This window comes from Cataglyphis hispanica, chromosome 1 (assembly GCF_021464435.1).
Source record: "Cataglyphis hispanica isolate Lineage 1 chromosome 1, ULB_Chis1_1.0, whole genome shotgun sequence".
Classification (NCBI taxonomy): Eukaryota; Metazoa; Arthropoda; class Insecta; order Hymenoptera; family Formicidae; genus Cataglyphis; species Cataglyphis hispanica.
In genome coordinates this window covers 2,061,499-2,084,897 of record NC_065954.1, presented here as the reverse complement: position 1 = coordinate 2,084,897, position 23,399 = coordinate 2,061,499, and the positions used below count along the sequence as shown (strand labels likewise).

At 39.4% G+C, this 23,399-nt stretch overlaps 1 protein-coding gene across 1 annotated transcript in view; it reads right to left on the bottom strand.

Annotated features, from left to right (window-relative positions):
* The window catches only part of LOC126854035 (insulin-like growth factor-binding protein complex acid labile subunit), a 189,208-nt gene that overhangs the window by 112,675 nt on the left and 53,134 nt on the right, over positions 1-23,399 (bottom strand). Inside the window, exon 2 of the mRNA XM_050600787.1 lies at positions 15,642-15,713. Within this exon, the coding sequence (XP_050456744.1) occupies positions 15,642-15,713 (72 nt within the window). The remainder of the gene's footprint in view (positions 1-15,641; positions 15,714-23,399) is intronic.

The following is a 23,399-nucleotide window of genomic DNA, read 5'->3' as shown; positions in this document are numbered from 1 at the left end:
GGAGCATAATTGCGAAGCGCACCGTGCGCTAATAGTAAAATAGGACGGTAAATCAGAAGTTGCGAGATCGTCTTGGGAGTAGCTAGATCGAACCGACTGGATATCTCTCGCGCGCGTCAGGACCGATAGATCGCTTCTGCCAGAGTTTCGAGATAGATGTAAGATAAGTCGGTCGAGTAGCTGGAAGCTTCTTCGATTGTTGCCCCGAAAATGGCGCGGTAAGTCGAGCAAAAAAATGCTTCGCAAACGGTATAAATATTAGATAAAATCTCGATATCTTCCATCAATATTCATTATTTTATAGAATAAATTGATATAATTTTATTTTGTATAAAAAAAAAATTGTATTAAATCTATAATCTCTTGATTTTCAAATACAGTGTATATTTTTGATTGATAATAAGTAATCGAAAGATCTCGTAAATTAAAAAGCAGATTATATTTATAAAATATTTCATTAATAAATCATTTATTCATTTCAAAATTCATAATTTATCAACATTTCTTAAAAAAAAAAAAAAACGCTTTAGATATTAATATAATTAAATCTGAGTCTACAGATGGATATTATTCCTTATGCATTATTTCAGTTTATAACAAATTTGCATACACATAAATGAACAATGATTTATGAAAGTATTACGAAAAGATACCTCGACAATATTTTTATAGCTTACTCGGGGCTCGTCACCGAGAGAATTAGATTACTTCAAATTAATATAAATAAATTGCCGTGGCGCAGCGCAACGCTTGGGTGCAAAGCTTTCGCAAAATAAAAGGCAACCGTGACGAGAAAACCGTAATAGCTCGCGGTTGAGTTATTCTATAGTTGAATATGACAAGGCTGCTCCGGACAGCAGCCGAAGGGTGGGAAAGGGCAACTATGAGATAAAATGGCTTGCTTGAAAAAAAAAAAAAAAGAAGAATAAAACTGGGTCGATCAAACGAGCCATTGGCTTTCGTAAATAATACCAGGGTCCCTCAAAAGTTTCCGTCTTTCTTCTAATAGGCAAATAGTTGCAAATATTTCGTAATTACATCGTCCGAACCGTTTCGCGACGGTAATCAAATTGTGAAACTCTTAATTGTGTCGCTACAAGTAGACTTGACGGCTCTAGTCGGTTTCCTTTGTTCCTTATCTCACTGGAATTTTATACGGAACTAATTAGATTATGATAAATTTTTAATGGGACGTAAATGCGCAAACGAACTAATAGGATGGTATGTTTGTAAGAATAAGAAATATCATTACGCGAATAATTTCTGCAACTGCAACAGCAGTAGCAGTACCAGCAGCAGCAGCAGTAGCAGCAACTCACGTGAGGTATTTATTACGATACGCCGTGCGGCAACGAACAGTATCTACAGAGAGTACGCGAGATATATAGTAACTGTTACAACCTCGTAGCGAATACAATAACGAGGAAACGCTTAGCCGCAAAACAAAGACGCTCGGTGTTACAACAAATTATTCGCCCGAAGCACCGCGTCGAGAAAAGAAGCATCCCAGTTACCATGCGCCAATGTATATACGGGTAGCTACCGCTACCGGTGATTTTTGTACACGTCATTTCGGTATATGTACTTTAAAAATGAAAAAAACCGGTAATGTTACGGAAAGACATGACGCTGGATTTGCATGATGCAGATTTTCATGTAATTAAGAAAAATAGAAAAATATTCCGTGCGCGCTTCAAAAGAGATTTTATTATGAAAAAAAAAAAAAAAGCTAAATCTTTTCATCTTTAAATAAACTCGATATACAAATATCCGCAGATTTTATTAACCAGGTAATGAATTTATTTGGAAAGAAATTTTCACTGAATTATATCAATTAAGAATTGAAATGGAGAGCATATCGCGCTGGGAATATTATCCGCAAAATTATTTCCAAGCGGAGGTGAATCGAACGCCTACTTATTTACGAGCACGTTCGATACTTTCCACCTTATCGGCGAATCATCTTATACCCGGCAGTTCTACGACGCAGGTGTAGCTCGGTAATGATCGGCACCATTTCCGTAACCGCAACGTTTCCTCTTTCTTCTTGTTGCAGCGAGAAGTTTGCCTCAGCCTTCCTTTTTGCGGTAATCGCGGGACATTTACGATTGCGCAAATATGTCGCGTTAACTTTTCTCGCCACCTCTCATCCTCGCTTCTTTATTTTGTATTCTCCCATCGCATATGCAATGCATTCTTTCTCACGATGATATATTGCAAGTCTCATGCAATCCTCAGACAAATGATATTCAGAATCGCAGAGAACCATATATTTAATATTAAGTTATCTGTTGATAAATAAATAAAATGTTTTCGTATGAGACAAAAATTTTTCGGACGCGCCAAGAATCTGACAGCTATTATAATATCATATACAATGCTGTATGGAAATGAGAATATTTTGCCTGTGCAGATTTTAGCTTCTTCAAGCATTCTTTCGCGACATTCGCGATCGTACAAATATGTCGTGTTAACATTCAACCACGTTCTACATCGCGCTCTTTGTCTCTGTCTGCGTGGAGGTTCTGCATGGCAGCAGCAACAACTGTAGGAACGAACAAAGGAACAAAACCGTAAAACTCCCATGCACACAAACGGCGGCTTCACAATCTACGTCGAATCTTGAAAGAGAAGAGGGAGAAGAAGAGGGAACGAGAGGGCCGGAAGTGACGTCGGAGATCGGCAAAACACGACGGTTGAATCCAGGGAGAAAACGGACCTTCAGGCTATTTCAAAATCCTCGCAATCGCGCAATCGGATTCAGAGCAAAACACGACGAGATTAAATCTGAAGAGGAATGTGTCGATGTCTATCATTTGACGTTTTCGGATCGATTCGGTAAAACATTTAATCGTGCGAGTACGAGGTATTCCTTTCAAATATATGTATAAACGAATTCAAAGATATTTCCCTAATTACAGAATATTATAAACTCTTCATAAAAATCCATAAAATATACAATATTTGCAGAAAATAATCTCAATAATAAATATAAATATTTTCCAAATATTCTCTATTTTATATATTTCAAGAAAGCAATTAACTTTTTATAATAAAACGCTAAAGATATATTTTCAGAGAATATCCTTCTTTCTCTTAATTATTTTATCGATTCTATAAATACAAAAAATTATAAAAAAGTCAAAGTAAATAATATAGCTCATCGATAAATTATTGAAGACACGATTGCTAAGTAGTTGAAAATAACTGGATAGTGACATCTCGATTATTAAAATAGGCCATGAAATTCATATCATTGCAAAATAAAGATCGTGTTGATCGAGTACCAAATTAATTTGCGTATTTGAGGTATTTGCCATCTTCATTATCAGCCGCCGACATAACGTGATACCGTGCTCGTTTAAATTACAAAAATTACATTCTATTATCTTGTAATCAAGTGGACATTGAGTAAGTCTAATTACCGACGCAAGACGACAGATATTAGGACCGCGTAATTACGCGTCCACGATAGCCCTCGCTTCGTGACGGCAACGCGTTATCTCGCAGTCATAATTAATAGACACGAGCGAACGGATAAGCAATGCTCCCCCGCCCTCTTCTCGTGTCGTGTAACGACATTCTTCCAATTTCGAATCAATTACTCGGTCTCTCGCCGCGAAACAGTCGCGCGTAATCTCGGAAAACTGTTTTTACATCGTAAAACGCTGACGTTTTTTATCAACGTGGCGTGCATCGCGCTGCACGATATGCGCTATAATCAGGTATCTGTGCGCGCTGATCCCTAAGTCCGCGGGTTAAGTGTGGGGCTCGGCTATGCAACGCGCTTTTTCTTCCGTATATATAGCCTAATGTCTTCCAGAAGGAGGCACGAAACGACTCGCGTTTACATAATCCTCCTATCCGCCAGAAGAGCGAAACGAAAAGAATGTGCGAACGTGAAAAGGACGTGCTGATGAAAACCTCTTTCGGAATTCATACAATGCACGACCACGATAATTCCGTTATATGAATAGATAGAATCGAAATATATGTATTTTGAATTTAAACGATATCAATACGCGCGATAATTACGTCATAGCGTCGACTCTAAATTGTTAAATTACGCAACAATTCATCAACGAGAATGTTGTAATGTTTCGATGAAATTTTTATTCGTCCCGCATCATGTTCTGTCAACTGTAAATTAGCTAAATTGACGAGTACAATTGACAAAAGAGAAATTTATATCAATTTGAATTTTAACGAATAAACTTTCAACGCTAAATAGATACATAAAATTCTATCGCGTATTCCCGCAAATTTTTTCGAAATTGCATAATGAATCGAGTGAGGCAAACGTACATATTTATATTTACTTTTATTGTTTTATCTTTTAACATTGATCGATTTCGCAATCGTCGCATCTCTTATTATTTCTTCGCGTTCTCCTTGATACCAATCCCGATGCTTACGATCGAGAAAATAGTACGATATTCGCGAGACACTCTATATATTAGAGCCGTCGCACGAGCACCTGTACGTGCCGCCAACAACCGGGCGTGTACACTTCCGTCACGCGCGTATAGTACGTTTCCAGGGGGCTAGGGGGCTTGCGCCCTGGCCTGTGCCTGGCGAAGGTATCGCGATGATAATCGCGCGCCGGGTGAGTTCAGGGTGGACGATAAAATCCACCGCCTAATGCATGGCCGGACGGTTATCCGCGCGGCCGGAATTACCGGAGAGCACGCACTGACAGTGACACTGTCGCGCGCACGGAAAGCACGCGGAATTTAATAACCAGACGCCACTTCGACCTCGACCGAGAGGCCCACGGCACTCTCGTCGCCGCTCATATTAATTGCGATTAGGGACGCGACAGTCAGTGACATGTAATTCGAAGAAAGTAATAACCTAAAGAGCGCATCGCGCTGTGCGTGCGTCGCGGGAAATCCGCGCAAAGTGTCTCGCGGGAATCGCCAAAGGATTATTAAGATGATAATTACCGAAAGCCAGAAAGTTGTGTCACGATGACATGCTTAATTTGTTGATGCAGATCAGGCTACCAGCGATATGACTTTAAGATAAATAATATCCGGAGATAATAATGAGATAGAGTGAGTGATGCATCACATCTCATTGTCAACTAGATGTAATTAAAATGTTTCGGACCACTCTTTGTAATATTCGTTAACATTTACATAATAATATTTCTTAAAAAGAGCTCGTAAAAAATCAATGTTATCAGAAGTTATTTATAAAAAATTCTCTTCTTTGTAATCTTAATATTTACGTAATAAAATGCGATTCACATCTTATAATACTAATCAAAAATTTTGTGGTTTAACTTTGATGTGAAAAAAAAGTATTAAATAATTTTTTAAAAATTTGTAAAATTTTTCAACTATAGTGACTAAAATTTTAAACATGTTACCGTCATTTATTACACGATAATAATTGCTTTATAACAACTATAGATAAATCATATCATATGCGCGATTCCATAACAACGTGCTTACTTATTTAATGTTTTAAATGCAATTAGAAATCTTAATTAATGTTATAAGATTTCTTTATCTTTCTCGAAATATTGATAGCAATAATTATATGTAAACAGTATTAATTTCTCTGATATAAACAATGTAACTTCCATAGAGCAACATGATGCGATGTTTAATGCGAGAGCGATAAGCGTGCACAAATGGAATTAATGCAAATTAAAATTACATTTCAGATATCTTATACATTTAACAGAGAACAAAACCAGAATCACGCCGAACCAAAATTATGCAATAATATTGCAGAAAGATAATTATGAACGAATTAAACAAATGAAATACGAGGCAACATCTGTAATGAATTTTAAATAACTGAACTATATAGTAAATCCCTCCCCCCTCCCCAATATAATCAATAGCAACGATATGCTGATATGCGTCACATAAATAGCAAATATTTCAACGCAAAATCAAAATTGATCATTCTTGGTCTTTCTTTCTCTCTGAAAAATCTATACAGTGATGTTATTCGTATTTTTTTTTTTTTCTTCTATTCGAACAGATAGACGACCGACGTAGATATTTATTTTTATACATCTTTATATGTATATGTACGTTTCGTACGTTAGAATTATCGAATTTAAAGTTCGATGATAATATTCAAATATTCCTCATTTGGGTCATTTAATATAGGTTAATCTCATTAAATATTGTATAATAAAACTGACTGAGTATCATGATACGACGAGAGAAATTATTCATCTCTAGTATGTAGCATCCTTATTAATTCATATATGTATATTTATAATCGCGAGTGAATATATTCTCATCTCTTTCATTGTTTCGTTTATCTTTATAGCGGATAACCGTAATAATCATTTGTCCGTTCGCAAATCCGACTACGACCAGTATTACCAGCAACTAATCATATTACCGGCAACAAGCAATTTTATAGTCCCGGCGTATCGCGTCGCGAACAAATAACCAGGGAAGAACGCGCGATAATTGGAACGGTATAGTCGCGCCGCGGTCAACTCGCATCATAACAAATTCATGTCGCGTTTCCGCCAGAATGACGAAGTAAGTTGCGGGGGAAGGCACGCGCGCGATTTATACGCGAAGTATCCGCGAAATTATTAATGCACGTCGCGCTACGACGCCGACGAGGGATCGTGTGTACTCTTTCTATCGAGCGGTTTATTCAGGTAAATAACCCGGCAAACTCCCATCGGGAAAAGGAGGAAGAGAGGAAACAAGATAGAGAGACTGACGAGAGAGAGAGTGTGCTTAGACCATCGATGCAGATCGACGCTGCCTGCGAACTTTCGATAAAGGCGCCGAACACCCGTCCGTGGCCAAAGGACGTATTTTCTTCCGCCCTTTGCATTTCATCCCCATCGAGAGACGATATTTGAACTATCTTAGGATATCCAGAGAAATAAACGAACACATCGCTAAGCGTCTTTATTTGACGCTTTCATGATTTTCATTTTGTTTTGAATCCACTGTAATAAAAATAAAGTAAAAGTTCATAAGTAAATTCTATTTATACATAAATCGTGTAAAAGTTACTTTACTATATACGATCATATCAGATATATCACGAGATTAATAATAAAACAAGGAAGTGCAAACAATCGGTGTTGCACGATAATTTACGTGTTTTATCGCAAAAATGTTAGTTTGATTTCGAATCGTCGAATCCTTTCTAATCTCGTAAATCGATTTTCAGATTGCATAATTAATTTTTAGCTGATCCTATTTTGCAATATGCGCCATCGTCGCGATGGCGATTTTGCAGAGGCAATTCTGCTAGGCGTATCGACCGGTCGCACGGCGCCATCTTTCATTCAGGAGGAACCGAGCAAAAGTCAATACACGCTGTCGCCGATACGCGAGGGCCTCACAACCGCTCGCCAGGAAAATCACATTAGCGATGTTTCGGTAATCGCTTTTATATCCGGCGCGCCGTGATTGACGGCGTCGACGGAATCCGCTTTCATGCCGTGTCGTATCACCGCGGGGATCCGCTCTCCCGGAGGAAAAATCTGGGAGCGCGATCGCGTCATTCTGTGGACATAATACCGGTCGAATGCCTTGTCCGTCGTATCGTTTATAACCGAAAGAATTACAAGAACGCCTCGATCGATGTGCATTTTTTAATAGAGTTTCCGACGTCAAATGAGATTTGACGTATTTTAACTATGGTCGAATAATGTTTCAAAATTGTCATATATATATATAACGTTCGATATATTCCGGGCGCACATTCCACCTGTGATCGTTCTAAATTGAGGCTTCGTGATTATTTGGAAATTATTTCTCTGCCGTATTGCATATAGAATTATATAAAAAAAAAAATGTTTGATTATAAAACATAGAGATGTATAATGTTATACATATTTCATTTCAGAAAATGAATCATTTTATAGGAAAATGTTTCATTTTGTTACGAATACATGTGTTAGCGAGTGATATAATTAAGATTATATTAGTTGTGCATACATTTATGACAAATATCGTATCGATTTTTCTATTTTGCAGCTGCAAAACATACTTTTCTATATTCATTCGTACTTGATGCGTAAGAGGCGCGCTTTTAACGATTCCACGTGATTCTCGCTTTCTTTTCTGATTTCCTCTCTCACTTCTCCGTTCGTCTCTATCCGTTTGCAATGTGATCTTTTGTATACAATTTGTATATTTTTGGTATACAATTCAGCCGTCGCATGACGCGTAATTCAAGCACGACTGACGTCCGTGCGAAAAAGAGCGTCGTTCGCAAAAATCACATTAACGAGATTTCAACAATCGCAATTTTTGTCTACTCTTCGTGATTGACGGCAAACCGTGGTCTTTCATGTCGCCAAAGAGATAAATTCACGACATCAATTTTAGAATATAGACTAACGGACGTAGTATAGGCTAACAAAAAATTGTGTTTATTTACATCCTTTCCAATTCGCTCATAAATAGAAATTTTATTATTCTTGTATTGTGAGATATATGCAACTTTTTTGAATATTATTAATAAGAATGTACAAAGTAAATTATAATCCTTCATTAATTGCACATAATTCAAAAACTATCAATATTCCTTAGTATTAAAAATCAACATTGTTTTTATATATTTGCCTTTTGTTTTTCTTTTTTTTTTTTTTTGAATGAGAGGACAAATATAACATGCAGTTTTGTATAGAATAGCCAATATACATACAAAAATCTGATTCATTGGAATTAATTTAGCGAAATGACTCGATTGGTTGCACGTCGGGCGAAAAATAATAACGACGATCTATAGAAAGAATTTATATCGAGGAAAAAAAGTGAACGGGAAAGTCATTGAAATAAATAACGGTCCGTTTAATGATCGCGATGGTTCAGTTAACAGCAATCGCAATTGGAAGCTCGATATCTCGAGCTTTCGAAATACGACAATAGACTCATATATATGAATCTTTATGGACAATAGAAAATATCGCGGTCGACAGAGGAGAACACCTTATCGACTCTCTGCCTTCTTGTTGTCTCGGCTCTGTCACTGACATGCGCGACCGTACTGCAAGTAACGTGCATATCGGGGTGACTGAATGGCAACGGAAGGGAATCACATTAGTGAAGTTTCGGTAATCCCTTTTATGTCCATTGACTGTGATTGACGCTGTCGGCGATCGACCTTTTTCGTGTCACCGGTCCGTCGGTGGCCGGTGCTCCGGATCGAGGGGGAGGAAAAAAAAAAATTAGACAGCCGGTCGACCAGTTCGTTCCACCAAGCTCGTTCGTTAATTCGCTCGTTCGCGGTGAAACAGCCGCGACAAAACAAACGCGATTAAAGTGTCATTGTGTGGCGCGCGCGCGCGATGTAAATTCATATTTGCCTACAAATATAACACGCGAGCATTGGACATTTATCTATCCGCACGGGTATATCAAGCGAGAAGCTGGTCATTATATCCGATAATATAACTCTCCCTGCTACCTAAATTAGTATATTTCAGAGCTTTGGAACAATGAATATCGCTTGAAAATAAAGGGAAATGTATGTCAAAATGTGGAACGTACGCGATTAAATTTACCATCCTTGTTCCATATCAAATCCCTCTCTCGGGTACTAAATAACAATTTTAAATAACATAATGATTTAATAAATAATTTTGAAAAGCCTTAAGAGATTGAAGAAAAAAGCATTTATTATGAAAAACACGTCAATTTCGTATCGATATTGTTTTTCTTTCAGGAAATTAATGCAAAAGCGGATATTTATTTGTCTGAAAAATTTCGAAATACTTTTTTAGAATTTCAATTTATTTTATATACGACTCGCGTCAATAAAACGAAGCATTGCGTGTAATCAGTTTGTCACGATTAAACAAATCCGGTGTGTAGAATCGAGAACCGAGCATGTAACGTTCCGTGAGGGGCTCACGAAGTGCTTAAAGGTTAACGAGATAGCGTATCCACTTTATTTTTCCACTTCCTTTTACACGTATCCGTTGTATTACCGGCGGCCATTGCACGACCGGCCGGATCTCGTGTACATATCCAGCCCGGCGAGTCGACGTGCCTCGAAATCAAAGACTGGAAAAACACGTCAGCGAACTTTCGATAATCGCTTTTACGCGTCGATCGATCGATCGTAATTCGCGCGTCCCGGCTAGAGTACGCGATATGGGTTCTCGTAAGCTTTTTCGCATCGGCTTAAGGACGGATCGGTCAGCGAGAAATGTCGGTCGGCGGCGACGACGACGACGATCGTGATCGAATGTCGGAAACGATCCGACCGATATCTTTGTGGGTTACGCGCTCTCGCGCGAATCCATAACTGTACAGGGTGAGCCCAAATGTTCCGACAAGACTTTGAGATTATATTTACAGGGAATTTAATGGGTCGAGAAATGCTTCCTTGTTTGGGCCCACCCTGTAAGCAACGAGAAATCGTCACTCTTGACATAAGCGGACTTACTATGCGTCACGCGTTCTTTATTATGTTCGATTAAGAAAAAAAATGGATAGTGACCACTTAAAATCGCGCTGACTTTTACTTCGATCCGAGAAACGTAGAGTTAACGCAAGAGAATGCCCACTGCGAAAAAAATAAACGTGGCAAGCGAAAAAAGTACATCGTGCCGGCTTATGTAACACTTTAATGGTTTGAATAATGCAGCTATTAAAATTAGCGTGTTTCTAAAGTTGAGAATTTTAATGTAAAAGGAGAGAAAGAGAAGAGAAAGAGAGAGAGAGAGACGAGAGGCGCTAATCCTTCCTTCTGTTTTTCGAGGCGAATATAATCGTCGCTGTGTGCATTCAGCCAACCAAACTGTCGAGCACGCGCGCAGTCGGATCCGCCTTTACCGCTGCGGCGCAACTAAGAAATAATTAAATGCGATTTACTTTGGTCTCTGTATAAACGCGCCTTTGCGTGGCGATCAATTTTTCAAGAGATATTCTAGCTCGTTCCGTCTATTTCATCTTTCGGGCTCTATTCATCATGCCATTAAACATCTTTGCTCGCCGGCTGATGCATTTAATGTCCTAAATCCTGAATTTGCTGTTAAATTTGACATCGATTTTTCTTTGATAAAAATGTTCCAATATAACAAAAATTTGTGAGTTAAAAATGATTAAAAATAATTGGCTTTATCACAATGTAAGCTTCTAGATTGCACATTATTTAAATAATACAAATTTCAGTTTCTACTTTAAGCCGCTATTGAACGTATATAAACGCGCGGCGTTGAAAATGTTCAAAACCTCTATTATTTGCTAATATTAAAATACGTAGCTTCCTTATTTTTGAAAAAATGTCGCAAAATTTGATTAATTTTAATAATCAGCCAAATAACATACAAAATTATTGAAATTAAGTATAGGCATCGCGCTCAAACAGTAAAAAAATTTGATTAAAATTTATTATTAAAAAAATACAAATTTTTTTATTAATAATCAAATATCCACAAATTGTAGTTTAAGAAAAAATAAATTTAAAATTGGTTAAAAAAGTTTATAACTGAATTAAAATCGGCAATTCTACAACACCCTATATATTGATAAGCCCTGTCGATGCACTGAATGTCTTGCTTCTTTCCGATGACGTCGCCTTGAACGAGCGTCGCGTTTCTCGCCTGAGAGAGAACTCGGTCAGTAGCTGGTTGCGACCGGATGTCAATGGCAATTTTTCCGGCAGTGATATACGGGACAACCTCGATATTCCGGACCCGGCGCCCAGCTGGAAGAGCAGGCTTTTCACGTAATGGGGAAACCGAGGAGTTCAATTAAATACCGATCCTGGAGCGCCGAGCTATCTAAAGTCGAGATAACAAGGGTCGAGGGGGGCAAGGTTATGACAGAAAAGACGGAAGGAATATAACGTGGGACACAACGCTATCGGAAAATGCCATAACGGAAGGAAATGAGTGTAGAATTTCAGACGAGAGTCGATAACCTGACTCAAGTTGATTTATCACCGCATAAAACGACAGTCTAAATAAATGTTACTAGCAACTCGATTCAAAAATGTAATCACAATATGTCACATTGTCGCAAATCGAGTGATTGGATTTGAGGAAAGCATGCTAACGATAAGTCGAACAGACACAATTCTTTATACATATATAATTTTTTTTTTTTACAACTACATAAGTATCATTCTACAATTAATTGACCAGAATATTTTTTTTTACATTTAACATTACTCAAATATAATTCAACATTTTCCGATCAATTAATTGCAGAGTGCGTTCAGAATATGCTCCTGGGCGGGCTATCTCTGTGCGGTATATATATTAATATATATATATTAAAATGTGTATTTAATTTAATTTTCGAGTATTTAGCGCTCGAATCGTTCGCTTCTCGGCACTCGAGCCAATTTTAAATCCGACTTTTCAAATGCACCGCTGCGCGTTTAACGCGGTCGTGCACCTCACGGGGTGAGTTTTACTATATCCACGCAATGCCGGCTACTGACGTGCAGTGGAAGTGCAGGTGACACGTGTACGGCGGCGATGGTGGTGGCGGCGACGGTGGCTAGCCACCACAATGCAGAGTGTGTGTGTGTGTGTGTATGTGTGAGCGTTCGCGCGCACAATCGGACACCTGTGCGGTCGCACAGAAAATGACCGTAATTCGAGTCATTATTCTCGTTCTAAAAAAGGAGCCTCTTTCTCTCTCTCTCTCTCTCTCTCTCTCTCTCGATCGAGAACGTCCCGACACTTCCGGTTGCGGCGAGCTTTCCGCTCCGCTGCCCGATCGCGCACGGACGGGATGGAATGAATTGGAGATCGATGCTTTTTCACGAGGGCTTTCCGGGGGATTAGGTGGTTTCTGCTGACTGAGACTCGAGATCCTCAGGCGATAACGAAGGATCGAATGTATTTGGGTCGACGGGGTAACGCGGCTTGCTTCAAGATGAATGGCCCGAGGTGAAACTAATAAGGAAGTTTATCATAGTTTTATCTTCACGAGAGAAATATAATCGAGAAGAATTTTTGCGATATATATATATATATATATATATATATATATATATATATATATATAATGTAGTTTCGCGAAAGATAATATAATATTAATTTTTATTCCGTAAAGCAGCAACGTATCTGCCTTGCTCTTAAAGGACAATTTTCATCGTATTCACATACAAATAAAATTGCATATCTCACTCTATCTCGTATTTAATGAAATTATATCTAACAAAATTATAAAATTAAGCTTTTCCAATTATGCGAGTTAGTTAGATATTTCGAAATATCTTTGGGACGACATGAAAGAGATATATTGCGTTATAATATTTTACGTCATTATTAGAAACAGTTTGAAATATAGCTAATAAACATAATACATATAATTGAAAATTAAACTGCACAAAATTTAATATAGCGTATAAATTATGTCTCACGATATATGTACTTTATGCAAACCTAATAGAGCAAAAGGATTTAATATAACGGATGCTCGTAATATTTTCGTAAAAAGTTTCCACTTATCGATCTTTTTAATAAAACGATATCTTCTCCGTTAAGCCAACATCGTATCGTCTTTTTCGAAGAGTTTCCAATATTCCTCGCTAATCTCGCGTGATTTTTTACCCGCGCTTAAAGATTGGCTTCGTAAAGGGTTAATCGCCACTATTAACCGTAACCATAAGCTCAGGGCTTAACCCCCGACTTGTCTCCGAACGTTGCTTCTCTTTAATGTCTCGGGAGTCTTGCCAAGACTCGGATAACGAAGGAGCGCGGTTAAGCGGCGAAAAAGCAGCTTAACCTCCTCGCTTCTCGGCCATTTATTTCTTGATGACGCCTCACCGCGCGATCGAACGATAACTTTCGTCACCCAGGACGACGATAAGAAGCGACCCTAAACAAAAGCGAAAAGGAGATAACGCGAAATGTTCAGGCGACGAAAAATTCAAATGGGCTGCCGTAGCTCGCTTTTGTCCACGTCGTTATTGCAATTATCATTGTTGCGTGAACAAAGTTTCGATTCACGAATTAAATTGAACAGAAACAAATCTTTGTATACCGTTGCTCTTATTTCTACTTTCGCATCGTGAATAAATCGTGCAAATAATCCGCAAAGCGTCTTTATAAAATATTGAATGTATACTTGGTAAACTCGCAACGTTCATACGAGAGTAAAAAGAAAATAGAAAAAAATAGCGTAACATAACAAAAAAAACGATACAACGATTCAAGCTAACCATGATGCATTTTGTGATACTGATCAATACTATAGGGGAACCAAAAAGTATCAAGAGAGACCAGGAAACTCGGCAAGAGGCGCGATAAATCTGTTTTTACGAGAAGATCATCGAAATTCTGCGGACGTAGGGCGTAAGGGGAACACGCACAGAAGGAAAGGAAAAGAGAGAAAGACAGAGAGAAGCTGAGAGGAATCGAAAGCAGATGGGGATTGACTGATTCGTGTCTTCGGGGCTTTTGGCGCAAAGGACGCCGGTCAGATCTTTCGACGAGAGACTGACGCAAAGGGTCTTACGCACGCACGCACGCACGCACCAACAACGAGAGTCACGCGCGCACACTGAATACAAGCATGCAGCGCACATATATAAACAGGAGCGCCGGACAAGCCATGTTAGAGAACGGTAGCTCTATTGTTACGGGTATTATTTACCGCTATTCAGAACGGGCGGTCGACTCGGGTGCGGCTGTATAGGTTTTCGAGCTTGTGTTGCGTGCAACGCGTAGATACGCAACGGTGTGTGTGCGTGCGCGAGGAAAGAGAAAGAGAGAGAGAGAGAGAGAGAGAGAGAGAGAGAGAGATGCGGCGGGGCGGGACGAGGGTTCCTCGTTGAACGCACTACCACCGAGAATGAGACACACCACCAGCCTGATTGCAGACCCCGCCGCCGTCGTCGTCGTCGTCGGCACACCACGCCCTGACCCACGAGATTTTCAAGATACCCGGCACACGACCCACAAGCCCCACACTTTATGCGGGGTCAACCAACTCGACCCCTCGCCGTTACGAGCGTGATATCGATACAACGGCGTAATGGGTACGGCGGCGCGCCAAAACTTTCTTACGAACGGTGACGGTATTTAAATAAGAATAAGGAGACGAGGGGATTGAGAAAAGCGTTCATTATATTCTCGGGACAAAGTTTTTTTTTTAAAGAAATGTATGTAAATAAATATAACGTATCTTAATATTGCAGTCTCAAGTAAACGGTAGGAAAAACTAAACAATAAAAGAATAGAGAAGCCGCTTGCTTCAATGCCGGAAGAATTTTGAATTAAAAGTAAATAAAAATTAAATAATGTTAACAGGAGAATTGAAAAATTTTTCTTATACAAATGTGCATATAGATAAGAGAAATTTACATTTAATTTCGAATGAACTTTACTTTGACAAAAACGTAATTTCAGGCTCTCAATTACCAAGATGTTTAACTTGGAAAAAAAATATTATGTCTTAAAAGATTTTTATTAACATAAAAAATCGACTTTAAGTCGAACGAAGCGATGTATAGTCGAGAAAGAAGAGATATATTAAGCGTATTAAATCAAGTATCAGATATTAAATATCCGATAAAGATTCATTCAAATAAGAAATATTGTTAGACGCATGATAAAATATCGCATATAATTTTTTAATTTTGTTGTGGAAAATGCATAATATAATAAGGGAGAGAAAAAGGCAGAAAGAAAATGATAGAGAAAAAGTGTAAAAATGAAGACTCACCCGTGTCGATGAAAGCGAGAGCTCGGTGCTGCGTTGACGATGCTGCAGCTCGTAGCTTTGCCGGCAGCTTTTCTGCAATAACAAAATTCGCCATTAGTTTATAGATTGATCGCCATAGACTATCGATAGATTCAATACCTAAGCTTTCATAAATGTTTGTTCTCGACAATAATCGTTCGCAACATATAACTCGCGGTTGAGCTTAAAGAACGAGCTACGACCGAAAAACCGAAATTCTACATTTTTGCCTCCAAAGTCAGAAAATTTGTACGCCAAGTGCCATAGATCATACAATTCAATATTAGAATTATTTTATTAATTTAAAAAAACCACAGACGTACAACTTTAAATGCATCTATAATTAGTAATCGATCGTTATTTGTCAAATCGTAGTTTCGTAAATTTTTGATTATTCGTCTATCAATTAGTCTAATATTAATATTTCATTATAATATTAATTATATTTAACATCAACAATGTAATACTAATTACATATCTAATATCGATAATATTAATATTAACAAGAGTAATATGATAATTTTTACGATCTCTCTTATAACTTCACAACTACTAAACCATAAGCAATATTTTTATTCGTGTATTCCATTAAAATAATTTTAAATAGTTTAAATTTTATTTTTCCTATTTTTAATAATAATTTTTTCGTTACTATTAAATATAAAAAATTCAATAATATACACACAATATATAAAAGAGAAAGGAAAAGAGAAAGTTTTTTATATATAATAATTAAAAATTATCCGATTGTAAAATATAAATAAATCATTTACAGATTATCTATAGATTTTGAAATGGTTTTTTCCAAACATGAATTCACAAAAGAAAATACCATAAAATATTAATCCAAATAGTTTAATAACAATCTATGAGTAGAAATCTGTAATTAATTACGCCTTCAAAAACTGAAAATTATTTACGACTATGAAAATCGACCTATATATAAATTAATAATTCTTCCACAATTATATTGTGTAGTATTCAGAATTGTATGGAGAATAACAATTTTGATATTTAAAATATTTGTAATATCATTTTATGTTATTCTTTAAATTTAATGTTTCAATATATTTATGATTTTATGATATTCATACAGCATAATTAATGCTTCGATTACCCAAGCACAAAACTTGTAAAATGTATCGATTAAAACCTAATTTTCACTAATCGATTCTCATCTCTCGTTATTATAATATTTTCTAATTATTACATCTTTGATATCGTATTGACGACCAACAATGTAAGACGTAGCCACAATGTATTATTTAATCGCCCTAGTGTATTATTAAGTCGCCACAGGAAGTGCAAGCGTTCAATATATCGCGACTATGCTCCGTTCGTAGACTTAAATAAGTAAACATCACATAAAATGCATTGCGACATTTTCGAGAGAGCAATATTTCGAGCGTGACACATCGCGTTCGGCGACACGACGGATTTTAAAAGTGGCTGACACACTCTGTACAGATCCATATAATATATTTACATATTAGCGAGATAGAACGTATAGCCCCGAAATACATTGCGTATTTGTTCCGACGGCGCATTATATCTCGAAAACCAAGAGACGCGATTACGGCTTTTCGCGTGGTGCATGCATCATTCATCACCTTCATTCTTCATTAAACTGCGAAAATTAAACACGTCATCGAAAGACCGAACAATAATCCAAATGAGGAATTTAATCATCGTACGATCAAAAGTTGAGATGCATTCAAAATTATATATTCAATTCTCCTATATCGAGCTAATTGTTTTCAGCTCGCGAAGCAAGTATATATATTTGCCAGTTATTATCAATTTCGCGAATAATGAACAGTCGGATATTGCGGCAAATAAATAAATTCACGATAGCCAAGTTTCTTTTATTCCACAAAATGTCATAACGACAACGCGTTACTCGAAAACATTTATTCTGAACATAGCGTGAACGATATCGAGGAGTCGATGGAATTTCCGCCAACCAAAATTCTTTGCGCCAGCCGAGGAATTTTCGGGCTAAAGAAATCAGGAAGTGAGCACACGGGCGCGGTAATAGAACGACGGACACAGAGTGATTCGCGCGCATTCCGTCAAATCGACGTAAGTCGTTTCCGAGCTGCTAGCGGGAATTTCGGAATAGTTTGACGAAGAAACCGGCAAAACTGACACCATCCGCGAAAAACGGTATTTGCGAGAACGGGATCGCGGATCTGCGGCCGACCGCGACTTCCTCGAACGGACGCCGGAAGTGACGTATCTCCGTGAGAGGCGTGTGCGCGTACATACACGACGGGATTAATTCGACAGTTGCTGACGGTTGTGGACGTCGAGAATGTTCTCTCTCGGATTCTATCCGAAGTATTCCGAGTATAGAGCGCGATCTCGCCGCAAACTCACCGCCAACTGGCGATTTTTGAGGAATCCCAAGGTGACTGACACGCCGCCGCTTCAGCTCCGATCGCTCAATACCGATCTCTCCATGAATTTCGGGGGAGAACTCTGTTCTGATCGACGAATCGGCGCATCGGGAGATAATCCGCTTCCACATACAGATACATAGACACGCGACCTGTACGAAAATCGATGCGACTATTCTGTCAGGCACGACGTGTTCACGCACTAATACCAAAGCGACTTAACTCGCTGCTAATAATGTTGACTACCGAAACAGGGCAGGATATTAAGATTTTAAAACTGCTAAAGTCTAAATTTAGCAACGTACTTTATAACATTTTCAAATTCTAGTTTTCGATTACTAATGACTGACAATTAAAATGTATTAACTTTGATTTTTTCGTCACATTATTAAATTAATATATAGATAATTATACAGCGAGAAATATTCTTGTCTGTTTCATTTGAAACGCAACTTTTCCTCTTGAAATATGCAAGTGAAGCCTTTAATTCGCGCAAAAAACATGAAAGGAATTGAATTTATCTCTCTCATTTTTTCATTTCAAAAGACGCATGTACGGCAACGCAGTCTTTTTTCGAGATTGCCAACAGATTTTTGCATACATACTGCACGCGTCAACGTTAGTCGGACGAAACTTTATGATGTATATCTCCGGTCTTAATTGAGCTCATACATCTTCCTGGATGCGTCGCCGTCTCTCGAAAAATACTGCTAAAGTTCCTTCTAATGCAAGTCTATCATATTTCAGTAGTTGGCCAATTTTTTTTTTTTTTCAAACCTGCGTCGTGTTTCTTCAACCTCTCGACGTACTGAGAATAATCAAAAATGGTTCTGCGAAACGTAGCCCGGAACTTTCATACCGCACGTACAACTTGAAATGGATTGACATATTACCGTCGGTTATATATATATATATATATATATATATATATATATATATATATATATAATACGTTTATTTTCTCTTTTTCAATTCCGAGCGCGATATCGTCGAGAACCGCGTAAATGATAGGGGGCACGTGAATAGGGGCATGGCGGGAATAACAGAGCGCGAAAGAAAACGCGCTCGAATTGCGGAGAAAGCGTCGCCGAATGCGCGCTCCCGTTGTAATTCGAGCGCGAAACTACAGGGGAAACTTCCTCCCCGAGACATGTATCTCGGTCTCTCCGAGATAACGTATAGTCGCGTCGTTTGTCACAGAATCTCGCTCTATGCACCGCCCCCCCCCCCCTTCTTGCGCCCAACAACATCTTCTCGTAAGCCCGTACGTTTCCGGTTACCACACCAACACCGACTCCATCGCGGATCATTAAAGAATTTCCAACCGCGGCCTTATAGCGCACATATTTCTTAACGTGCTATTTAACTTCACTTGATAAACCCGCGGTGCAAACGTGTTCCATACCTTTCTTGATATTACATCTTGATATTTCTCATAATTTTAAAAGAAAATTCTCTTTGTATAGTCTTAAACAGAAAGAAAATTTATAATAATTATTAATAGATATATTACTTTCTTGACGACTCTGTTTTTTTTCTTTTCACAGATATGCAAATATTAACATTGCACGTAAAATTGTATAACAGAGAAAAAAAATGCTGATATTATATTTATTCGTTAAATATAGAAAGAATGTCGATATAAATTGAAAAATTTCATTAGATTTTAATTAATGATGATTTTCTGATACTATGACTTTAAAAAGCTAAATATATTAAATATTGTTATTATATCGATTGAAAAAGATACATGTTATATTTTGAAATTGCATTAAGAAAAACTAGTAGAGTATTAACATTGATATTTTCGTGTTAACGCTTGAGTGAAGAAATTTCAAATCAAGTCTGTAAGCAAGAGGAATGGTAAAAGTACGTGAAATTCATATACCATACGAAGCCGCAAAATAAACGAAAAACAACGTCGACGTGAACGACTCAAAAATTCCAGCAGACATGGGGCGAACTCGTAGGCGCCGCCGCGTATCTGCTTATAATTCGAGTGTAAAATCGCAAAATAACGCGACGAGAAATTCCGATGCCGACAGCTCGGGAATTCGCAGGCGGGAAACTAAGTTTCCATAGGCTGTATATTTCACGTCAGTGAAGGAGGCGCGGAACCGCAAAATAATAGGAGTGCCGCCCCTTTTCCCAGAGACGTGCGCGTCTTCTCGGATATCCGTGAGTCGCGATATCCTCTCTCTTCGTCTCGCACTTTTAGTCTGCTTTCAAGAAAAATATCGGCACGCTCGAGACTCCGCGGAAAGCGAGAGGGAAAGAGAGAGGGAGAATTCGCCGAGTTACCGGAAGTAACGCGCCAAGACGAACGAGCGTCGTCCGAATTCCGCGCGCCGTAAATCCGCGACGCCGGCTGATCTGTTTCCCCTTGTAAGAGAAGAAGATCGTTGGGGATCGGCTGGGAGGTAAACAGACGTATACATAAACGAGAGCGGGAGCAAAGGAGAGAGAAGCAGAAGGAAGGGAGAGAGAGCCACAACGGACTTCCACGGGAATTCCGTAAGTCGTGCGTTCTCGTGCTGTAAATCGAGCCCGAAACCAGGCAGCAACAACGGACCGTCGAGAGATATCCAACCCCTCGGTGCTCTCGCGTGTATCTCGATACGTTACCCCTTTCCGGAGGGGGTGTAGAGAAGAGAGCCCGCAGAGCTCGAGACGGCGGGTCGAGGCCGGGAGACGATTGCTTTGCACTTCTGTGCACGCCCCCGGGGCAATCGTAAGTTGAGATACCTAGTAGGGTATCCACCCTCCCCCCCGACCCTCGTCCCGGCGTCCCGCACTTTCCGTCTTCCATCCACCCTCGTTCGTTCGCTCGAGCTCTCCGACTCTACGTACTTCTCTCCTCTCCGGTGCGCTCCTCTCTCGGTGGCGACGCCAAAGTCTGCAACCCCGAATGCAACCGGCATCCGCGAGGAGGAAGAGGAGGCGGAGAAGGTAAAGGAGCGTCGGGGACGGGACAGAGGCGAGAGAGATCGATCGCTCGAACGTGCTTTCGGCATCGTCGAATATTACCTACCACCTATATTCCCAGCCACATAGTCGCTGTATATACGTACGTAATACTCTGCGGAAAGAGGAAAGGGGGTGAGATACGTATGTGGGTAAACGGGTGTACGGGGTGTCCTGTACCTACCTACTTACCTACCTATCGCGCACGAGCGACCTTTCAAACCTAGATGATAGAGAGTCGTGACTAAGAAGAATGACGCTTGTTACAAAGTCGAGACATCGATGGTTATTGAGTTAGGGACGATCAAAAGTCGACGAGAGCCTCGATGAATTAAAGCGTCGCGCAGACTATAAATGGATAACGAAATCTCCCATCCATTTTTCTCGGGGAAGAGAAAGAGATTGCAACGAAAGTTTCATTTAAGCTTTAATTGCAAAAGTCACGCTGCAATTAATAAAAACTTGCGTGAATCGATAATGACCGAGGGAGTAAGGTCAACTTTATTATAATTCATCGAGAAAGCGACAAGTTCAGACACACGGCTCGCGTGTCAACTCCGGGACACCCCGTACACGCGATCGTATGCGCGCCAAGCGCCTATGTTATGTGATATAATACGCGGTGTATGTCCGCGGGGGGGGTGTGTGCATATAATGGATAGGTAATATATACATAACGCACAGACCGCGACCAAGGACCCGCCGCGAGCACGGAGAAGATGAGGTACGGAGGCATTGTTGAGCGACAATGGCTGTGTGATTCGTGGGCCATCTGTCTGCCCGTGCTTCGAAAATTGCGCGGAAAATCGAAAGCGCTGCCGCGCTACGAGAACGGGGAATACATGCGGGACGAGGGGAGAGACGGGAGTAGTATCTCGTGTATTACGGTTCTCGCGGTATTATCGCGGGATATCGAGAGCTCGTGAAGTGGCTGAAGAATTTTCGTTCGGGATATCGATAGACGCGATACCACAAAAGAGAGAGAGAGAGAGAGAGGAAGAGGGAGAAGAAAAATCCGCGCCTCGAGAAATTGGATACCCGCGATATTTCGCGAATCGAATGTGGTAACTTGTGTTTTACATTTAATAAAACGAAACGAGGGCGACGTCGTGCTACCGCAATGTACTATCGAGCTTTTACCTGCGGCTCTTTTTTATCGAGTTTATAATCCGAATGCTTCGATACGTATATTTCTTTCGGAATTGTGTGTCCCAGAAGGTTCCCAAACCATTTGAGATTCTATGAACGAAAATAATAATGTAATTTATATTACCGAGATACGTATTAATGAAATCTCCATTGTAATATTGTGATATTTTAATTCTTCTTTAGCCTCTTTCGGTGCATTTTTCGCTTATTAAAATTTCGAAGATTGACAAGAATGTGAAAGAAAACATCGACGTTGTGATAATCGTTCAATATTCGTAAAACAATGGCGCGCACGAGGATGTTATTTGCACGAATTCGAATGTAATACTTCTTCGGACTCGTAGGCAATATCTTCAGCCGAGGTCTGGCAAGAGTTTGTGTTCGGCGTTGGAAAGAGTCCGCAGTGAAACACGTGTTACACAAGCAGTCCGTGAGGGGAACGGCGCACCGGTGCCACGCGAGTAAATTATAGATAAGGCGAGAAGGCAGGCACTTCATTTTCGTGCGGATTATTCGTAAGGTTCGCTTGCGCCAGAGAGCCAGTGGTTTTTCGCCGAATAACTCGCTCGCGCGCTTTCGGAAAAACCGTTTCAAAGCGTGCGCATATATATATTGTCAGTTCGCGTTTTGTGTGGCCGCTAAGAGCCGAGAGGGTGTCGCTACAATAATTGACTTCTTCAACTTATCCGGATTCTTGCCTTCCCTGTGCTCTCGCAATCACCTTCCTTCATCCCGGCTTTCTTCCCTTTTCTATTGCTTCTCTTCCTCGTTCCCGACTCTCCTTCGCTCTATTCAACGGAACTTTATTTCCCCTGCGCGCCGCCGACTAGCGGATCTCTGGCGCCGCGTTTTTAAAGTAAATAAAACTATCCGACAAACTTTCTCTCCTCTCTCCCGACCAACCCCCACCCACCCCCTTTCCCCTCTATTCGTATGCCTCAGCACCGATGACGGCCGTCATTCCATGAATATATATCTCGAATATGACAGGAGAGATGTTGAAAAACGTATTTAGACTCGAGTGGAGCAGCTATACACACGTCACGACGATTAGGTCATGTCGAACGCGAACTTTCTGCTATCGATCCAAATCTTTAATATGCAATTCGAGATAATAAAAAAATCATATTTTATATATATATATATATATATATATATATATATATATGCAATATATAAGTTGAATGTGTATAAATTTAAAAAATAGTTGGATATTTCTAAAAATTGA